The sequence below is a fragment of the Pseudochaenichthys georgianus genome, chromosome 5, assembly GCF_902827115.2.
Source record: "Pseudochaenichthys georgianus chromosome 5, fPseGeo1.2, whole genome shotgun sequence".
Lineage (NCBI taxonomy): Eukaryota > Metazoa > Chordata > Actinopteri > Perciformes > Channichthyidae > Pseudochaenichthys > Pseudochaenichthys georgianus.
Window position 1 is genome coordinate 28,920,565 of NC_047507.1, and position 16,447 is coordinate 28,937,011.

Below are 16,447 nucleotides of genomic sequence, written 5' to 3' on the forward strand. Positions count from 1 at the left end.
GTTGTCCTCCATGGTGTCATTTGAGCAAAAAACTTTTACGAGAACCAGGCTGGGGGGGTCAAAAGGCTTGACCAAGGCTGACCCAAAGAGGCTCCACGATCCGCCATTGCTGTAAAAAAGTGGTCCATTGGAGTGAACGAAGATGACGTAACTCTTCTATTATACGGCTCTGGGAGAGACTACGCAGGTCATTTCCTCATATTCAAAAAAATGGAGCGGTAGTGAATCACCCGTTGCTGTATGGTCAGTCTCTGTTGTGTTCATCTACCGGGATACAAACCGGAGGAGCCAGGCATGGAGGGAGGTGGCAGAGACAGTGGATGAAACTGGTAGGTTTTCGCCTGTTTGGGGATTTGTTGATGCCTGTAGTGTAGACCATAGATATATATATAAACACTAGATGGCTCATGGGAGATTTTCCAGCGTAGCTGACCGGCCGCCATCTTGCTACAGTTAACAGTTACTCTGATTCGCGTTATGGTAGCTGTTGTAAGGTGAGTGATCTGCACAAAAATACTCTTAACTCACTGAAATCCTGACTGATTTACAAACGGTTTGGTTTATTATAAACATGATTAGCATGGCTATGATACAGGATGCTTGGACATGTTGAAATTGCAGCTTTTCTTTGTGTATGTGGTTGTATTTATTAGCTGGCTAATAACAAGAGGCTGTCAGTGAGACCTAGTATTACAATGTTGACCCAGCAACTTTACACCAGTGGCAGAGGCAGAACTGCTCTTTCTTTTCAACACAACTTAAGTTACACATGATTTCTTCCAAGTGGTTTGGCTTGTTAAAAACATATTGCATTATGATACAGGAATTTGCTGGCTTTGTGTTTACAGAAGTACCTGACTATGCCGGACTTTTGTGCAGCCTATACGGATGCTCCAATCGCCGCTGTCTGCAAACAAGAACCCGTGGGATCACCTTTCACGTGTAAGATATGACAATATTATGACTAAAATTAGGATAATCATTAATTACTTAGTGGATGTATGTACATTACAAGTCCTGCTATACAGGATCAGTGGGGCTATGTGAGATAATAGTATTGCAAGATTGTTGTTGACCCAGCCTCTTTAGAATATGTTGTTACCATTTCTTTACACAATTATTTAATGTTTCTATTGGACACCTTTTTTATTATTCTAAGTGTGGTTGTCTTATTCTTAAAGTAGGCTATACATACATGCATACATACCAAAAATATGATAATTTCGGTGTGTATTTTTGTCCTACCCTTAATGTTAAAGGAAAGAAGGGAGGAACATGTTGACAATAATTTATATATCTGGCTACCTTTCTCATGTTTTTAAGGTTTCCCAAAACCAAAGAGAGGAGGAGGCAGTGGGAACTCGCCCTAACCCCCTAAACGCACCAGGAGCGTCTGCGCTGCGTTACGGCCGCGGCGTTCGCAAAGATCGCGGCCACTCTAGTCAATGGGTGCTATTCCACCAGACGCGCCGCGCTGAGCCGCGGCTCGAAGCGTCCCAGCAGCTCCTCGCCGCAAGGAATTTCTAAAATATAGGATGAATCCTATTTTTGACGCAGCGCGGTGCAGGCAGGAAGTGATGAAAATCACCTTGTTGTCTGCTTTGCTGGTTGAGGGGGTGCACCGGGTGCACCCAAAACCGGCTCCTTCTCCTCCCCCCCACCACCGTCTTTCAAGGAGGAGAATACATGCCAGCGTTCTCCTCCGGTTTACAGGCACTGTAAATTATATATATATACAATAATTATAATGATGAATGCATATTTTTTTACCACTAAAATACAGCAACACATCTTTGATTCATGTCGTTTATAACTGGAATATTACAATTATTATTAACTGTGTCTGTAGTGTTATGCTGGATTCGTTATTCTCGCGTCCAGGTAAGAAGCTTAAAAAGGAGACTAAATGGAGTCTCTGAGAAGGTTCAAAATTGGTACTTTAATTAATAAAAGGCGCGGTAATGTTACAAGCAGGATATTGTTCAGTCAGGAGCGAAAGTCTGCAGCATTCCTCTCCCTGTGATGGCCGTGCAGAAAGAGACCCCAAGCATTCGTCCTTCCCGCTTGCTGGCTGTTCGCTCCTCCTCTCTGGGAGCTGTAGTGACGCAGGGGACTTCCCCCCTCGTTCTCCTGTGTCCGATATCGCGTTAAACAGAGGATTTCAACATTTTACATTCATTGCTTACTTCCACATGCCGTTTCTCCTCCTTATCTCTTTCATAATATTATATGTAATACATGTTAACGGCGTCAATAGCCACTTTAATGATACTAATGGGCGGTAGTCCCGGAAGTCGTCATGACGGATTTTCAGAATAAAAGCTTGGTATTGAGAACTTCCGGGTTTTTCCAGAATAAAATAGCATTTAAACTGACGGTATGTTTAAGGTACATTATGCCATAAAACATTGATTTTAATTTCTAACAGTAGTCTACAACACAACAAAATAGGAAATAACAACAATAAACACGATTTAAACAGACACAAACATAAACCATTTAACTACGTAGCCTACTACTTGTAGAAGTACAAATGTCCAGGAAATATTCCAATATCAACAACAACTGCGAGGCTGCACACACGACGCTCCGCTTCCGCAACGTTTTGAAACGCGCCTGGTGTGTTAGGTCGCAGGAGGAGGTCGCAGCGTGGCGCAGCGCGGCGCAGACACTCCTGGTGCGTTTAGGGGGTAAGAAGGGACGGTTTTGTTTCCTGTGACAGGACACTGCTCTGCAGTGAGCACTTCAGGAGTGAGGAATTTGACCGGACAGGAGACGCAGCACTATGTTCCCCACATATGTTTATGTTTGCTCAGTCTAATAAACCCATAACATGGTTGTGAAAGAATACCAAAGCTGAGGCTGGATGATGATTGATTGTTGGTGTGCCATGTGTCACCGTGTGTCTTATTGGTTTTGTGTTATACTGTATTTTATTGGGTGCATCTGGTCCTTATCTCCAAGACACATTTAAAACAAATAACCTTGAAGTCCCATCTCTCCCCACCTGCTCCTGCTTCCTACATCCCCTCCACACCACACCAAGTTGTTCTTCTTAATAATAATAATACATTTATTTTGGGGGGCCGCCTTTCATAACACCCAAGGACACATAGGATAGTTTATGTTTAAATTGTTCCCTATATTGCATAGGGGCATATAGGGAACAATTTAAACAGTGGATTTTGTGATATATCAGCCGGGGTGAGACAAGACAAACCACAAATGGACTACAGAAGGACACAAAAGGACACATGGTACAGTTTATATTATTCTTGGTCTTTTTTCAATAACATATTTTAAAGGTTCTCGATTTATTTACAAATCTAGAAACTAAATACAAAACTAGGATGATATGAAGATCTCATGTAAAAAATAATTGTGATAAATTAGACAGAACTGGCCTGTCTGTGAGCACATTTTATGTTGGTTTGGTTCTGCTGATAAAGGTGTGAATATCTAAATAATATACCAACATATGCTATTGTCATTAGATGTGTCCCTGTTCTTAAAGCTAAGGCATTGCTAAATTAACAACTCTTGGCTTACAGAGTGGTAACATGAGACCGATTTTTATATATAAAATATAAATGTATTTTAATTTTATAATTTATTTTAAATATTAACAATATAATAAAATAAATGGAAATATATATACACCGGCAAATATTTAATATAAATACCTTATGTGTGTGTATAGCTATTGCTTTATCTGATTAATGTTATTTTCATATGAAAGTCCATGATTATAAGTATGCAGTATCATAACTACATCTTTGATGTTTATAAAAAACCAAACCGTTTGAAAATTGGTTGAAAATTGAGCAAGCTATGGTTATTTAAATAGTAAACCATAATGTTATGAATGAGCAACACACTCTCACTCCCTAAGCGTCCAATAGCAACGTTTGGTCAGTGTCCGTGGCGTCCAATTGTGACGCTCCTAGGCTCCTTCAGCGTCATAAAGGGACGCAAATAGCTTTCAACTGATTGCAATGTATTCCCATCTGCGTCGGGATTTGACGCTCATGGAAGCACGGCATTCGTTTATGCCGGCTGCCCTTAAAGGCAATGTGAGCATCCATTCCCATTGGATAACAGAGAATGTTACACCCGGAAGTAAGTACTCCTCTTACTGTCGATTGATTTTACAGTGATATCTGCACTACTCATCGACTAAAAAAACACCAGATTATCCTTGTTAATTACACAACATTGATTGGTTTAAATTGTGTACAATGCTTTTGTATTTTTCCCCTTCGATTCGGAGAAACAAATATGTTTTCTGAGTAAAGGATGGCAGAAGACACTACACTACCCAGAATCCCCAGCTATCGTTTGGCCTACACCATGTGCTCTGTTTGACAAACCCCGTTTTTTTCACCATTCATTCCGATGGCTGGCGTCTATGTCACGTGATCTTCAAATGTCTCCCTGCAGAAAAAGAAAACATGGCCGAACTTCGTTTTATTCTCGGTGGAAAATGCCTATTTTAAAGTTAGTTTGGCCATTAAAATGCGTTTTGATGTCATTTGATGCGAGAAATATGAGTTGTTATTTCAGATTATGTGTGCAGTGGATGTACATGATCTTTAGTTTGCTAGTTATTACGAAGATTACTTCAGGAAATCGCGACGTTTTCATTGTTACCAAGGTGGTTGCTAGGGACGCTGCTATCGATATTATTTATGTTATGTTGTGTAACTGTTTAATGGTGTTATCTTTATTGCTACCCCCTTCCCCGTCAATGTATAGTGTTGGTCCACAGCCTAAACATATTAGTTTAACAAAATCCGCATCTAAAGATAGCCTACGTTATTTCCCCCCTGTGCAATTCCAGTCTCACATCTCAGAGCACATCGTCATTAACAAATACCGGAAATAGACCAAAATAATAATAATACCTTATTCCGAGTGTGCTTGCTTTTCTCTTTGAAAGTCATCACATAACGGCATTGTAATACACGGTTCGGCTGCATTACATATTACATATCTGCCGTAGTTCTGTATTTATAGAGCCCTGATGAGAAGACAAACATGAGGAACTGAAAACGTGACGTGGATCATAAATATATCAGCCATTAAACAACATCTTACATTTCTTTTCACACAATACGTCTCCTTGCAGTATCAACACTAATTCGGCTCACTTTTATATTTGATCCAATTGGTAGATAGGCTGTATTTACACCATAAAGGTGCACAGTTGATATAAAGGGACACCTGGTGGTTAAAGCATGTTATTGAATTTCAATATTTTTATTATTAGATATTAATACGATCCCTATAAAGTATATTCATTACTCGTTATTCTCTACTAATTGTTAATTAAAGACTGTATGTAATGACTATTTTGCACATCCCTTTCAAGATTTTAAGATTTTCTAAGGTTTATTGACATATCATATAGGCCTACACAACTGTGGTGTAGTTCTGCACTGAATGAAAAACTTGGGTTGCAGGTTCCTCAATAGTGCATTACAAGACATCTATCAATATTTGTGCATACCTCCAGCAATGTTAACTATGTTGAAGCACTTATTTTAACTGATATTATACATAATGTATTATACTCTTATAGATGTATATAGATATTTCTTCTCCGGCCTTGTCAGGTATTGAACAATCAATAAATAAAGAACACAGAATTGTTGAATATAAAACACAGAATTTATGTGATTATACTAAATGATTTTCAAATAAACACAACTGCATATTTAACTGTTACACATGCTGATGTAACGCAAATGTTCCAACTTGGGATCAATAAAGTATATCTTATCTTAAGCTGATCGATGGCTACTGCCATATTTGCACAATGTGCCTCTGAACCTTGACATGTGCATGTTTCAGGCTTATCAATTAATGTAATGTAATGTAATGTTATCAATTAACAACAGGAGGGGTCACAAACATAAGTCCAGCTGTTAAATAAAGCTCTTCTGACCTTAGCTGGCGTGTGGGTATATATATTAATACTGCCCATTATGGGCACCAGCAATTTTCACCCATTTATTAATTATATGTTTTAAATGTGAGTGTTTCCTGTCCCCTAAACCTCCAGGGATGTACACAGTTTAATACTGGCAACTTCTTATTATGGGAAATACGAAAACGTCTTTTAAAACTACAACTCCCAGTAGAGACTTGCCATAGAGAACATGTTGCGAAACAGAATAGCCAGCATGTGTAGTTCCGGGGACGGGGTGGGGGAGGGGGGACGCGGTGGACCCGTTCAAATTCAGTTTTGGACAGTCTGCCGTGGTTCCATCCCATTTCATGTGCTGTTCGAGAATCGGCTTAACCCTCGGAGCACACTCTCCAATCACAGAGCTTGAGGACTATCTCGGGGTTTGTCAAGAGCACATGGTGTAGTCCAAACGATAGCTGGGGATTCTGGGTAGTGTAGTGTCTTCTGCCATCCTTTACTCCTGGGAATGGACGCTCACATTACCTTTAAGGGCAGCCGACATAAACGAATGCCGTGCTTCCATGAGCGTCACATCCCGACGCAGATGGGAATACATTGCAATCAGTTGAAAGCTATTTGCGTCTCTTTATGACGCTGAAGGAGCCTAGGAGCGTCACAATTGGACGCCACGGACACTGACCAAACGTCGCTATTGGACGCTTAGGGAGTGAGAGTGTGTTGGAATGAGAGAACTCCCTGTAGCAAGATGGTGGCCAAGTGGCAACGTCGGTCTCCATTGGCCAGCAGCGTGGGTGAGTCATATAGTGTTTATATATATCTATGGTGTAGACGGGCCGGCCCGTCTACACTACAGGCATCAAACAATCTTGAAGCTGGGCGTGTCTGAGGCTTGGCGATTTCTCGCGACCAACAACCAATCAGGAATCTCCCGCCCGCCCCCGGCATACAAAGCAATAGCAATGTTAAAACGAAGTAAACTGGATATAAAATCCCCAAACAGGCGAAAACCTACCAGTTTCATCCACAGAGATGTCCTGTGTGGGTTGATTGTGCGTCGGTTGGTAATGCCTCGGGGTACCGGTGGGCATGTAAACAAATGCATAATGCTGGCTATACTTTGCGGTCTCACCCGGTTGCATAGCGACGCTTATTGTTTAGGTGTCTTTTAATAAGCAGGTAGTCATATCATTAGCTAGAACTAGCTGGATCTGATCGATATGGACATAAACGCGAGTAAAGTCTAATCCAGGGTTGCCAACTTGGGGTACCTGGCTGGAGTGAGATTTTGATATCATGGGTTTAATTACACATATGCGCACTAAATGGTTCTACTAAATGACTGCTGTCATGTCAGCAGCGGGACCTTAGGATATATATAGGATATATCCTATATATATCCTAAGGTCCCGCTGCTGACATGAGGATATATATACAATATATACAAATACACAATATTGGACACAGACTATAAAGGGCACAGAGTTTCATTCACTAATGAAAGTCAAACACATGTTTGTTTCCACAGTTTTATTGTGTGCCTGTCACGATAAGCAATTAATTGACTTATCGTACGATAAATAAAAATGAACTCGATAAATTGCCATTTACATGAGGATGTGACTGGCAGTTTGAAAGGATGTACTTGAATTATTATTATATATTATCATTATGTCAGTGGTCTAATATGCTCATACAACGGTGCCGACAATATTATCGTTTATCGCAATAATTTCCGGGAAAATGTATCCAACAAAATTAATTATCGTGAGAGGCATGAAACACACACACACAAACAAACAAATCTACAGACTTACTCCAAACTGCCAAACATATTAATTAACACACTCTCACTCTCATATACTCTTTGACTCTATGTTGGCCTAACAATAAGCAGCAGACTTTTACTTTTTTATCATTTCTACTGGTTCTTAGATCTGCGCATGCGCAATACGGGTCGGCAGTTGCGAGAGAGTATTTTTGTTGGGTAAGCTATGGTAGGGCTAATCCATACAGTGGTGGGGCTTAAGTCAGTATTTGCAATGTAATTACATACACGCTCCCCTTGACAGTGAAACGCCACGCGTGAGGTTTAGATTATTTCCCTGTCTCAATCCAAATGGAACTGTATGAAATAAAAAGGCACATTTGTCTTGTAGTAAATAAAAAGGGCGACCTGGAGTCAATCCTGCAATTTACCCACAGGTGAAAGAGTTGACATGATGAAAACCCAACCCCTGCAGGGGGGTCTGGGGAGATTCTCCCCCATGAGATTTTTTAAAATACTAACGTAAAATACACATTCTGGTACTCTCTTGAGAAGAAAAAGAAATACATATATTGCTACACGACATATTTAAAAAAATGAATGCCATTTTAGTTTGTTGTTACTTTGTTCTGAAAGCTGAACCTGCTGCTCCTCACAGAGAGAAGAGGGAAGAGGCTGTGTGAATGACTTTACATTGTGGATAAGGGTGGATAGCCCCCATTGTTCTGTGTGTCAAAATGAAAGACAGCCCACACACCTATCAATCATCAAACCGTGGGGTCTTATTTCATTACGTGTTGATTTCTATCAACACGTAATGTTGTATCGATGTATAGAGATGTACTACAGGCAGCAAAAGTATTCTCCGTCGGGACTTCCTGCAACAACACCACACCGTTATCTTGATTCTGATTGGCCAGAAGACATTATCAAAGATGTTCTATTGAGAAGTTGATCATTACCTGACAAAAGTTTTCAAAACCGTTTCTAGTCTTCGGTATTCTTGTTTTTGGCGTGAGAATAGTTTGGGCAGCGTGAGAGCGTGAGATTCAGAGTGAAAGCGTGTGTCACACGCCAGATGCGTGAGAGTTGGCAACCCTGGAATCTGGCGGGAGAGAGAGATCAGCTGCTGCTGACGAGTCGACACGCATGCTCTGCATAATCACATGCAGCGGTGAGCGGAGAAAACACACATTGCAGGTTAGAATATCACACGTAGCTATTTTAATTACCTCTCAAACTACCGTAACTAGTTATAGATATGTTTTAGTTTTACTGTCGGGTCACTCATTACTGATCCGCGAGCTGCATGATACTGACGGGCTGTCAGGAGAGGGAGAGCGCTCCGTTTATTATTCCCGTGTTATTGTAAATTACTGTTCACTTTTGAATAATGTAGTTAATCTACTATAATTAGTTTGTTTAATATCGAATCATATCAATTTGTTTTAAGCACAATAAATAACAAAGAAGACCTTTGACCGGCACTTTTCTCATTTTGTCTGGAAGATGACTTTAACTTTAACGGACATGTTGACCGGCGAAAAAATATTCTAACGGGAACTCTGAACCGTTAATCATATAGGATTGTACAATTTAAATATTGGTCATTTGAATGGGACAACACTAACATAATGATAGTTCACATGACCTTGGAGTGAGAGCAGATTGTAAAGTTATCGCGTCGTATTTTAACCAGCCGAGTTCGGTCGGAAAGCCATGGAAACTTAGGACACCGTTGAATTTAGCTGACGCCGTACAAAGTGGGACACAGCAGTGCTCGGAGTAGTTCTTTACTTGTCTTTGCAAATGCTCCGTTTTGAAAATCTTCATTCGACTCATATTTAGAGAGACAGAATCTGGAATTTCGTGGAATCTGCAGGCAGTGGCAAGTACTTCCGGCATATGCCACAGAGGCCACTACTCTGTGGTATCTGTGGCAAGTACTTCCGGCATATGCCACAGATGCCACAATTTGCCGAGGCATCTGCCGCTGCTCAACGGGAGTTGCCACAAGATGCCAGAGGGTTTACTGTAGCTGCAACTCGCCTTCCGTGGCAAATGCTGCTATTTAAACCCGTATTTATCATGTAAAATGTCGCTGTTTAGGCATGACTTTATCGAACTGATCTGTACACAGGACTGATGATCTGTACACAGGGTTGGGTGTAACGGAATACATGTAACGGCGTTATGTAATCAGAATACAAAAATCAAGTAGCCTAACTGTATTCAGCTCGCGTTACATTTGAAAAACAACTAATCTGATTACAGTTACTTTCGTAAACCTGAAGTGAATACATTTTGGAATACTTATTGGAATTATTGGTGGAAAAGTTTCCTCACAAAATGTATCCTAATATTCATTACCGGCAGAACTGTGTGCACAGCTCAGCAGCATGTCTGTGAGGCCCGCCCCCGCACGCAGATGAGAGAGAGATGTCTTTTTAAATATTGAAAGTTAGAAACGGAGATGGTTCGATACAACGTGGAAGATAACGTTTATGTAGCATTTCTTTATTGTCGAAATGATGACATTTCATAACAGGATAAAATCAAAGTGAATGGCCTGCTGCTGCTGAAGGCATGGGGCAATTATAACTGTCCTTTGCCTAATTTATAAAGTAAACCTTAGCATCTCACTAGCAGTGGCAACTGCAATCAGTTACAGCTGCCCTAAGTCTGTAGCCAATTCTAATAACACCAGTGTACACGTTGCTGTGTCAATACAGATATTTATTTGTTAATTATTTGTCTTTACTAGTCATACACCTGGTTTATCATAGCAAGCAGTGGAAACTCCCCTCAAGAAGCGACAATTGGCAAGGGCGTTGCAACCCTCACTCGCCAATATTTCATCATAAATATAGCACGTTTGTTTATTTTAGCAAACCATGCTCCAAGTAAAATTGAATAGAAATGATAATGTATAATATTTTTTAAAAATAGAGATCGCACATCAGTCCTGTGTACAAATCAGTTCGCTAAAGTCATGCCTAAACAGCGACATTTTACACGATAAATACGGGTTTAAATAGCAGCATTTGCCACGGAAGGCGAGTGGCAGCTACAGTAAACCTTCTCTTACTCTGGCATCTTGTGGCAACTCCCGTTGAGCAGCGGCAGATGCCTCGGCAAGTTGTGGCATCAGTGGCATATGCCGGAAGTACTTGCCACTGCCTGCAGATGCCACAAAATGAGCCAGGCCCTACTGCATATTTAAACCATAGATTTAAACAGTAAAACATTTGTGGACGCTCAGCTACGCAAACCGGAAGCTGCCGAGCCGTATTACGGCTAAGGCGGAAGTATGTCTCAGACCCTATGTATGTAGCCTATTATTCTATTTATAATTATTCTTATTATGTAGACTCCTGCACTGCTATTTTGCACTTCTGGTCAGATGTCTAACTAACATTTCGTCACTAGTACATGACATGTACTATGTAATGACAATAAAGTTGAATCTTAATGTGAAATAATTTCCCAAATCTGTGTATACTTTTTACAGTAATCTCTAATTAATCAAGCCACTTCAGGGCCCCAATTCACTGTCTGTATAATTGAATAGTCTTTGGAGAATTATTTTGTATTGAAAGTATAGTTTAAATAATTGTTAACTGGCTTTATAATTTTTTTCTGTGACAGAATAAACTTTATACATGACAAGTTAATGGCAGCAAATACCACTGTCACCTTTGCAAAATGTCAATTATAGACATATAAACAAACTTAATTTAAAATAATAATTCAAGTGTAATTTGGGCTAATTCAATAGTTGAACGCAAATATGGTAATCAAGTATTGTATGTAAGTCAGTAACATTCATTCTTTTGATGCATATTATAAGATGACAAATACACCACCAGTGGTACAAAGACAACACAGCAGATACGTGAGAGAAAAAAAGTCTCAGAGTTTAAGAACAAGGATGTGGGATTCTTATTTGTATCAAAAGTATTATATGTTGTTACTGTAACTGAATTGACATATGCAGCACAATACAAATCAGCTCAGTGTTGACTGTGACATTGTACCTGAAAGAAACTCATGGATTAGTGGAATAGTGGCTTGTTGACCTTGATGTTTGCATGGTGAATGTGGTTGTGGCTTACTTACCTTCCATGCTTTAGGGCAGCAGTTTAAAAACAAAGTATTTTGTATGGTCACAAATCACCTAAAATGTGGTATCTAAGGTAAAATTAGTTTAAACGGTAAAGTTACTTGTGTAAGATATATTTGTTGTCAATGTTTTTTTTTCTTCTTGAAACCACAATATTTTTATTTTATCCAGCATTAAAAAAAATGAAATTCTATAATGCAATAACAAACAAGTATAATGTCATAAGCCTGCAAAAAGATGCAGATGCATAGCTTGAAGTCAAAGTAAAACAAAACGTGTGTGGCCAAGTACTTCCTCAAAGGTTTCACAATAACTAGATGAATGATATAAAAGCCCAACAGCACAATCTCAGACTCACATTCAGACACGCAACACCATCAGCTATCAGACATTAGTCAGAGAGTCGCAGGAAGCACAATGGATGTGGAGGAAATGATCTACACGTTTTTTGAGGTGCTCATTGCTTTTAGCTGCTGTCTTGGTAATATGTTGGTGATTTTGGCACTGTGGACCAGTAAAAGCATTCAGGAGCCCACCTTCAGTCTTATCGTCAGTCTGGCTGTGGCTGACTTTCTGGTCGGCTGCGTTGCCATACCAATGGCTGTGGTGGTGGACGGACGAGTGCCCACTTCATTTCATGGCTGTGTCTTCATCAGCTGTGTGGTCGTCCTGTTGACTCTGGTCTCAGTTTTTTCCCTCACGGCTATTTCTGTGGACCGCTTCCTCCGGGTGCATATCCCTCTCAGGTAAGACCTCTTCTGGATTGTTTATTGTGCAGAGAAAAGTTAAATATTGCTGCTCAATTTGGCTTTAAATCATAAGCTTTACATCAATATCTATTTTATCTTAAACTCATCTCTTGCCCTTTTGCATGGCTTGCACTATAAAAAACATATCACTACAATGACTTGATTGTTTCATATAATTTGTAAATGCACTGTGTGTTTTTAATACATAATTAATGTTATCAGTAATGCATTTTTTTCTTTGTAGGTACAAAAAGACTGTGACACAGAGACATTCTTGCCTTGTGGTCGCAGCATGTTGGCTTTTTGCAATACCACTGAGTTTTGTTCCCATGCTTGGATGGTACAACCATGACACCCTGTCTAAGTCAGTAAACTCCACCATTACCTGCAAGTTTATTGCTGTCATCCCCATTTCATACCTGGTTTACTTCAACTTTGTTCTCTGCAACCTGATACCTCTGTTGGTGATGACCGCTCTTTACGGCAACATCTTCTGCACCATCCGAGGAATCCTTCGAGATAAACCAGGCAACGGGGCCCAGAAACAGTGTCAGAAGTACCTGAAGAAAGAGAAACAGCTGGCAGGATCTCTGTCCCTGGTCTTGGCTATGTTTGCCTTGTCCTGGCTCCCTATCCACATTATAAACTGCATTACTTACTTCAGTGGGAAGAAAATACCAGTTGTATATATTCATGTTGGCATCCTGCTTTCTCATGCTAACTCAGCTGTAAACCCAGTTGTGTATGCGTTCAAAATAGAAAAGATCAAGACAGCGTACCTAAAGCTCTGGAGACAGTACATCTCATGTGGAGAAATAAATCAAGGATCTCAGATAAACCAGACAACAGACAATCCCAGTAGTGATGCCAATAATGAGTGAAGGAAAATGTCCTTGTTTGTCTTTGCTTCTTTTGTTAGTATTTGGGATAATGGCATAAGATGATAGCATAAGATGTATTGATACGGTAAACACATCTAGCCTCAGAAAGATATGTTATGTTCAGGATTGTGTGTGAGTGGGAGTGTAGCGAAAACAGTCTTGCAGAGAAGAAGGGCAACTTCCACTTGTCTAAGAGCTTTATTTTAGTTTCACATCAGTGTTATGTTTCTGTTTCCATCAAGTTTCATTTCTTCATGTGTATTTCAACAGAAAGCGCTGTTTGATGGTAAAAACCTTCACAATCTTCGAAAGAGAATCTTTAAAAACCAGGTCTGTTTCCAGAAATCTCAAGCACAATTATCATTGTTATCTATACTTTAGAAACATTCTTGTACTGCTTGTAAACTTAATAATAAAATGATGGCGCTTTTCCACTGCAGCACGTAGCACGGTTTAAGCTTTTTTTTGCTTTTCCACTAGCGGTAGGGCTCAGGGCTACTTTTTCACCTTTTTTTCTGGCCCTCCAAAATCGCTAAACTAGTGACGTAAACACTCTCGACTGCTGAATGGTCAGAGAGAATCGCTGGCAAGGGGGCTACAACTACAACAAAATGAACATATTTAACCTTGATTTAATTGTAATACACATTTCAAAATGATGCCGAAGTAACAACATACTGATACCGGTCTGCAGACACGACGGCAGGCGCAAAACCTTTTGAAATGCGTGTTTTCTGAATGGAGATCGGATCGATCAGGCCAAGCTAACGTTGTATATGCTCCGTCCACATTCACAACAACGGCCTATACAGATAAACCAGCGACTGTATTCGCCATGACACAGACAGTCTGTGGTTTGTACATGTTTAACTTTTGCCTAGTTTCTGAACAGCTATGAGGAGCTGTGAGCTCTGTGTGCTAACAGCTAACGGCTGATGTTTTGGTCTTGTGGTTCGCATCATGGTTCACATTGAAGATGACGTCACAGCAGTTTTACGCAGCGTCACTCCGCCCGCCAAACAGCCGATTGCCCTGCCTACACTGCGTTACTATAGTTACTACCCCAGTTCCTAAACTGTAATGGAAACGCAGCATAATGTGAGCCTGGCCTACCAAGTCCTAACCATACCGTACTAAGCCATGCTAGGTCCTGTAGTGGAAAAGCGCCATTAGAAACCAATGACACATTATTCAAAAGCTCTGCAACACGTTATTTTATGTTCAGACTGTATCATATACTGTATCATTTGTATAGCTTTTTTTTCTTGGCGGTCCAAAAAGGAAGAAGAAAAAACCCCAGACACATTTCAAAAGATTCAGTGTAACACAACAATACCACAAAAAAGCCTAGATAAATTACCAAAGAGTCGAAGGAACTAATCTCTGACACAAACCTTTCACATTTCAGGAAGGAGGAATGTATTGTAGAGCTGTTGTATTGGATTTTATTATGTAACATATATGTTCACATTTTTCTGTTCAATGGGTTCTATATCCCCCGAACATAACAAACTATTTATTTATCTACCATCGTTAACAAGAAGCATTAACCAAATACCATAGACATTTTATTTTTCCTACTGGTTCACAACCAAACCCAAGTTCTTGGAGAAATTAATTTAGGTCTGCTAAATGTAAAAATAAATCAAAATCAGTCAGTTATTTAAATGCTATTAATGAGTCACAACAAGATATAGTATTTGTGTAGCCAGGAGAGATTTTAATGAATAGACACCAAACCGTCAGCTTCTCACAAATAATGGCACTGAGACCTGATTTTATTGGTACATCAATTTAATTCAAAGATGAATAAACGTTTTCTTCCGTGAGCAGTATTTATTTTATTAGCCTGTCATTTGTTTTGTGATTTATGTTTGTCTTACTTTGTTATTTCTGAAATTCAGCTGAAGTAGTAGGAGTGGTTATTAGATCTGAAATCAAAAGTTTTTATTTTTTAAGTTCCTTATTTCCTCATCAAGAAATCCACTGTATATAGCTACATTCTTCTGTACCTACAGCAGCTTTTGTAATTAGTCCAAAGTCAATTGAAATTGTCTGTAATGTTCATGAATAAAGTCTATTAGTGAGCATTTACTTTTCTGTCTTCTGTAAATCGGTTTTGCATATTTACGATCCACAATTTTTAGCCAGTGTACTTTTACATTTTTAAAGTCCAGAGGTTCTCAAACTTTTCAGAGCTCACTACGAGTTGTACTCTTATGCCATTGAAAGTAGTTTTATCCTAAAACGTATTGATGTAATATTTACAATTGTGTCAGTTTCTATTGGCCCAAAATATAATAAATGTATACCAAACTATTTTACAAACCCCCAGGTTCCACTGAACACTTTTTGAGAATCACTCCTTTAGTCTACATTAAACAGGGGCACTTTCAAATCAGGTTTTCAACTTGTATACAGCATGCAGCTAAATAAAAAAATAAAACTTCCTGTTGCGAAGGCATTAACCACAATGTCATTTCCTATTTGATCATGAACATTACATTACATTGCATTTAGCTGACGCTTACAATAAGTGCATTCGACCAAGAAGATACAAACTTGAATAAAACAGAATCGTATAAGTACATCAGGTTTCATAGAGCCAAACCATTTTAAGTGCTACTCAACTGGCTTTAGATAAGCCAGTCCTTTGTTAGTATATAAGTGCTTTGTTAGTAATTGTATTGCTCGAAGTGGAGTCGAAGTTTGAAGTACACACTGAGTTTATAGTGACTCATTTTGTAACTATTTTCTCAAAGGATCTATTAAAACTTTTTTTTTTTTAGCAATGCATCAGATTCAGTAACTATCACACTAAACAACATTCTACATTTTAGGCAATCCAAATTAGTTTCGTATGGCTTTATTTAATTGATTAACAATGTATCTGATAAACATCTCTTGCTGTACAACCCATTAATAATAATAAATGACTTTTTATTTTCACAAATTAAATTCAATCAGGCAAAACATTTAAAATGTCAAATAAAACAC

The 16,447-nt window shown here is 39.3% G+C and overlaps 1 protein-coding gene and 1 long non-coding RNA gene across 2 annotated transcripts; both read left to right on the plus strand.

Moving 5' to 3' along the window:
* The first annotated feature begins 427 nt into the window (after positions 1–427).
* On the plus strand, positions 428–1,370 carry LOC139433888 (uncharacterized). Its single transcript, XR_011643279.1, has 3 exons — positions 428–494; positions 849–942; positions 1,324–1,370. It is a non-coding gene; the product is annotated as an uncharacterized lncRNA (long non-coding RNA).
* Positions 1,371–12,193: 10,823 nt separating this feature from the next.
* On the plus strand, positions 12,194–16,420 carry LOC117447162 (adenosine receptor A1-like). The gene is made up of 2 exons (XM_034083815.2): positions 12,194–12,566; positions 12,814–16,420. Exons 1-2 carry the CDS (start codon positions 12,238–12,240, stop codon positions 13,448–13,450), a joined length of 966 nt encoding a protein of 321 aa, XP_033939706.1. The 5' UTR covers positions 12,194–12,237; the 3' UTR covers positions 13,451–16,420.
* Positions 16,421–16,447: the final 27 nt, after the last annotated feature.

What these genes read in the sequence shown, in the direction of transcription:
- LOC117447162 (XM_034083815.2), top strand. Translation starts at nt 12,238, where the DNA reads ATGGATGTGGAGGAAATGATCTACACGTTTTTTGAGGTGCTCATTGCT. An exon ending in CGGGTGCATATCCCTCTCAG is followed by an intron (nt 12,567 to 12,813) that starts GTAAGACCTCTT and finishes TTTTCTTTGTAG; the next exon opens with GTACAAAAAGACTGTGACAC.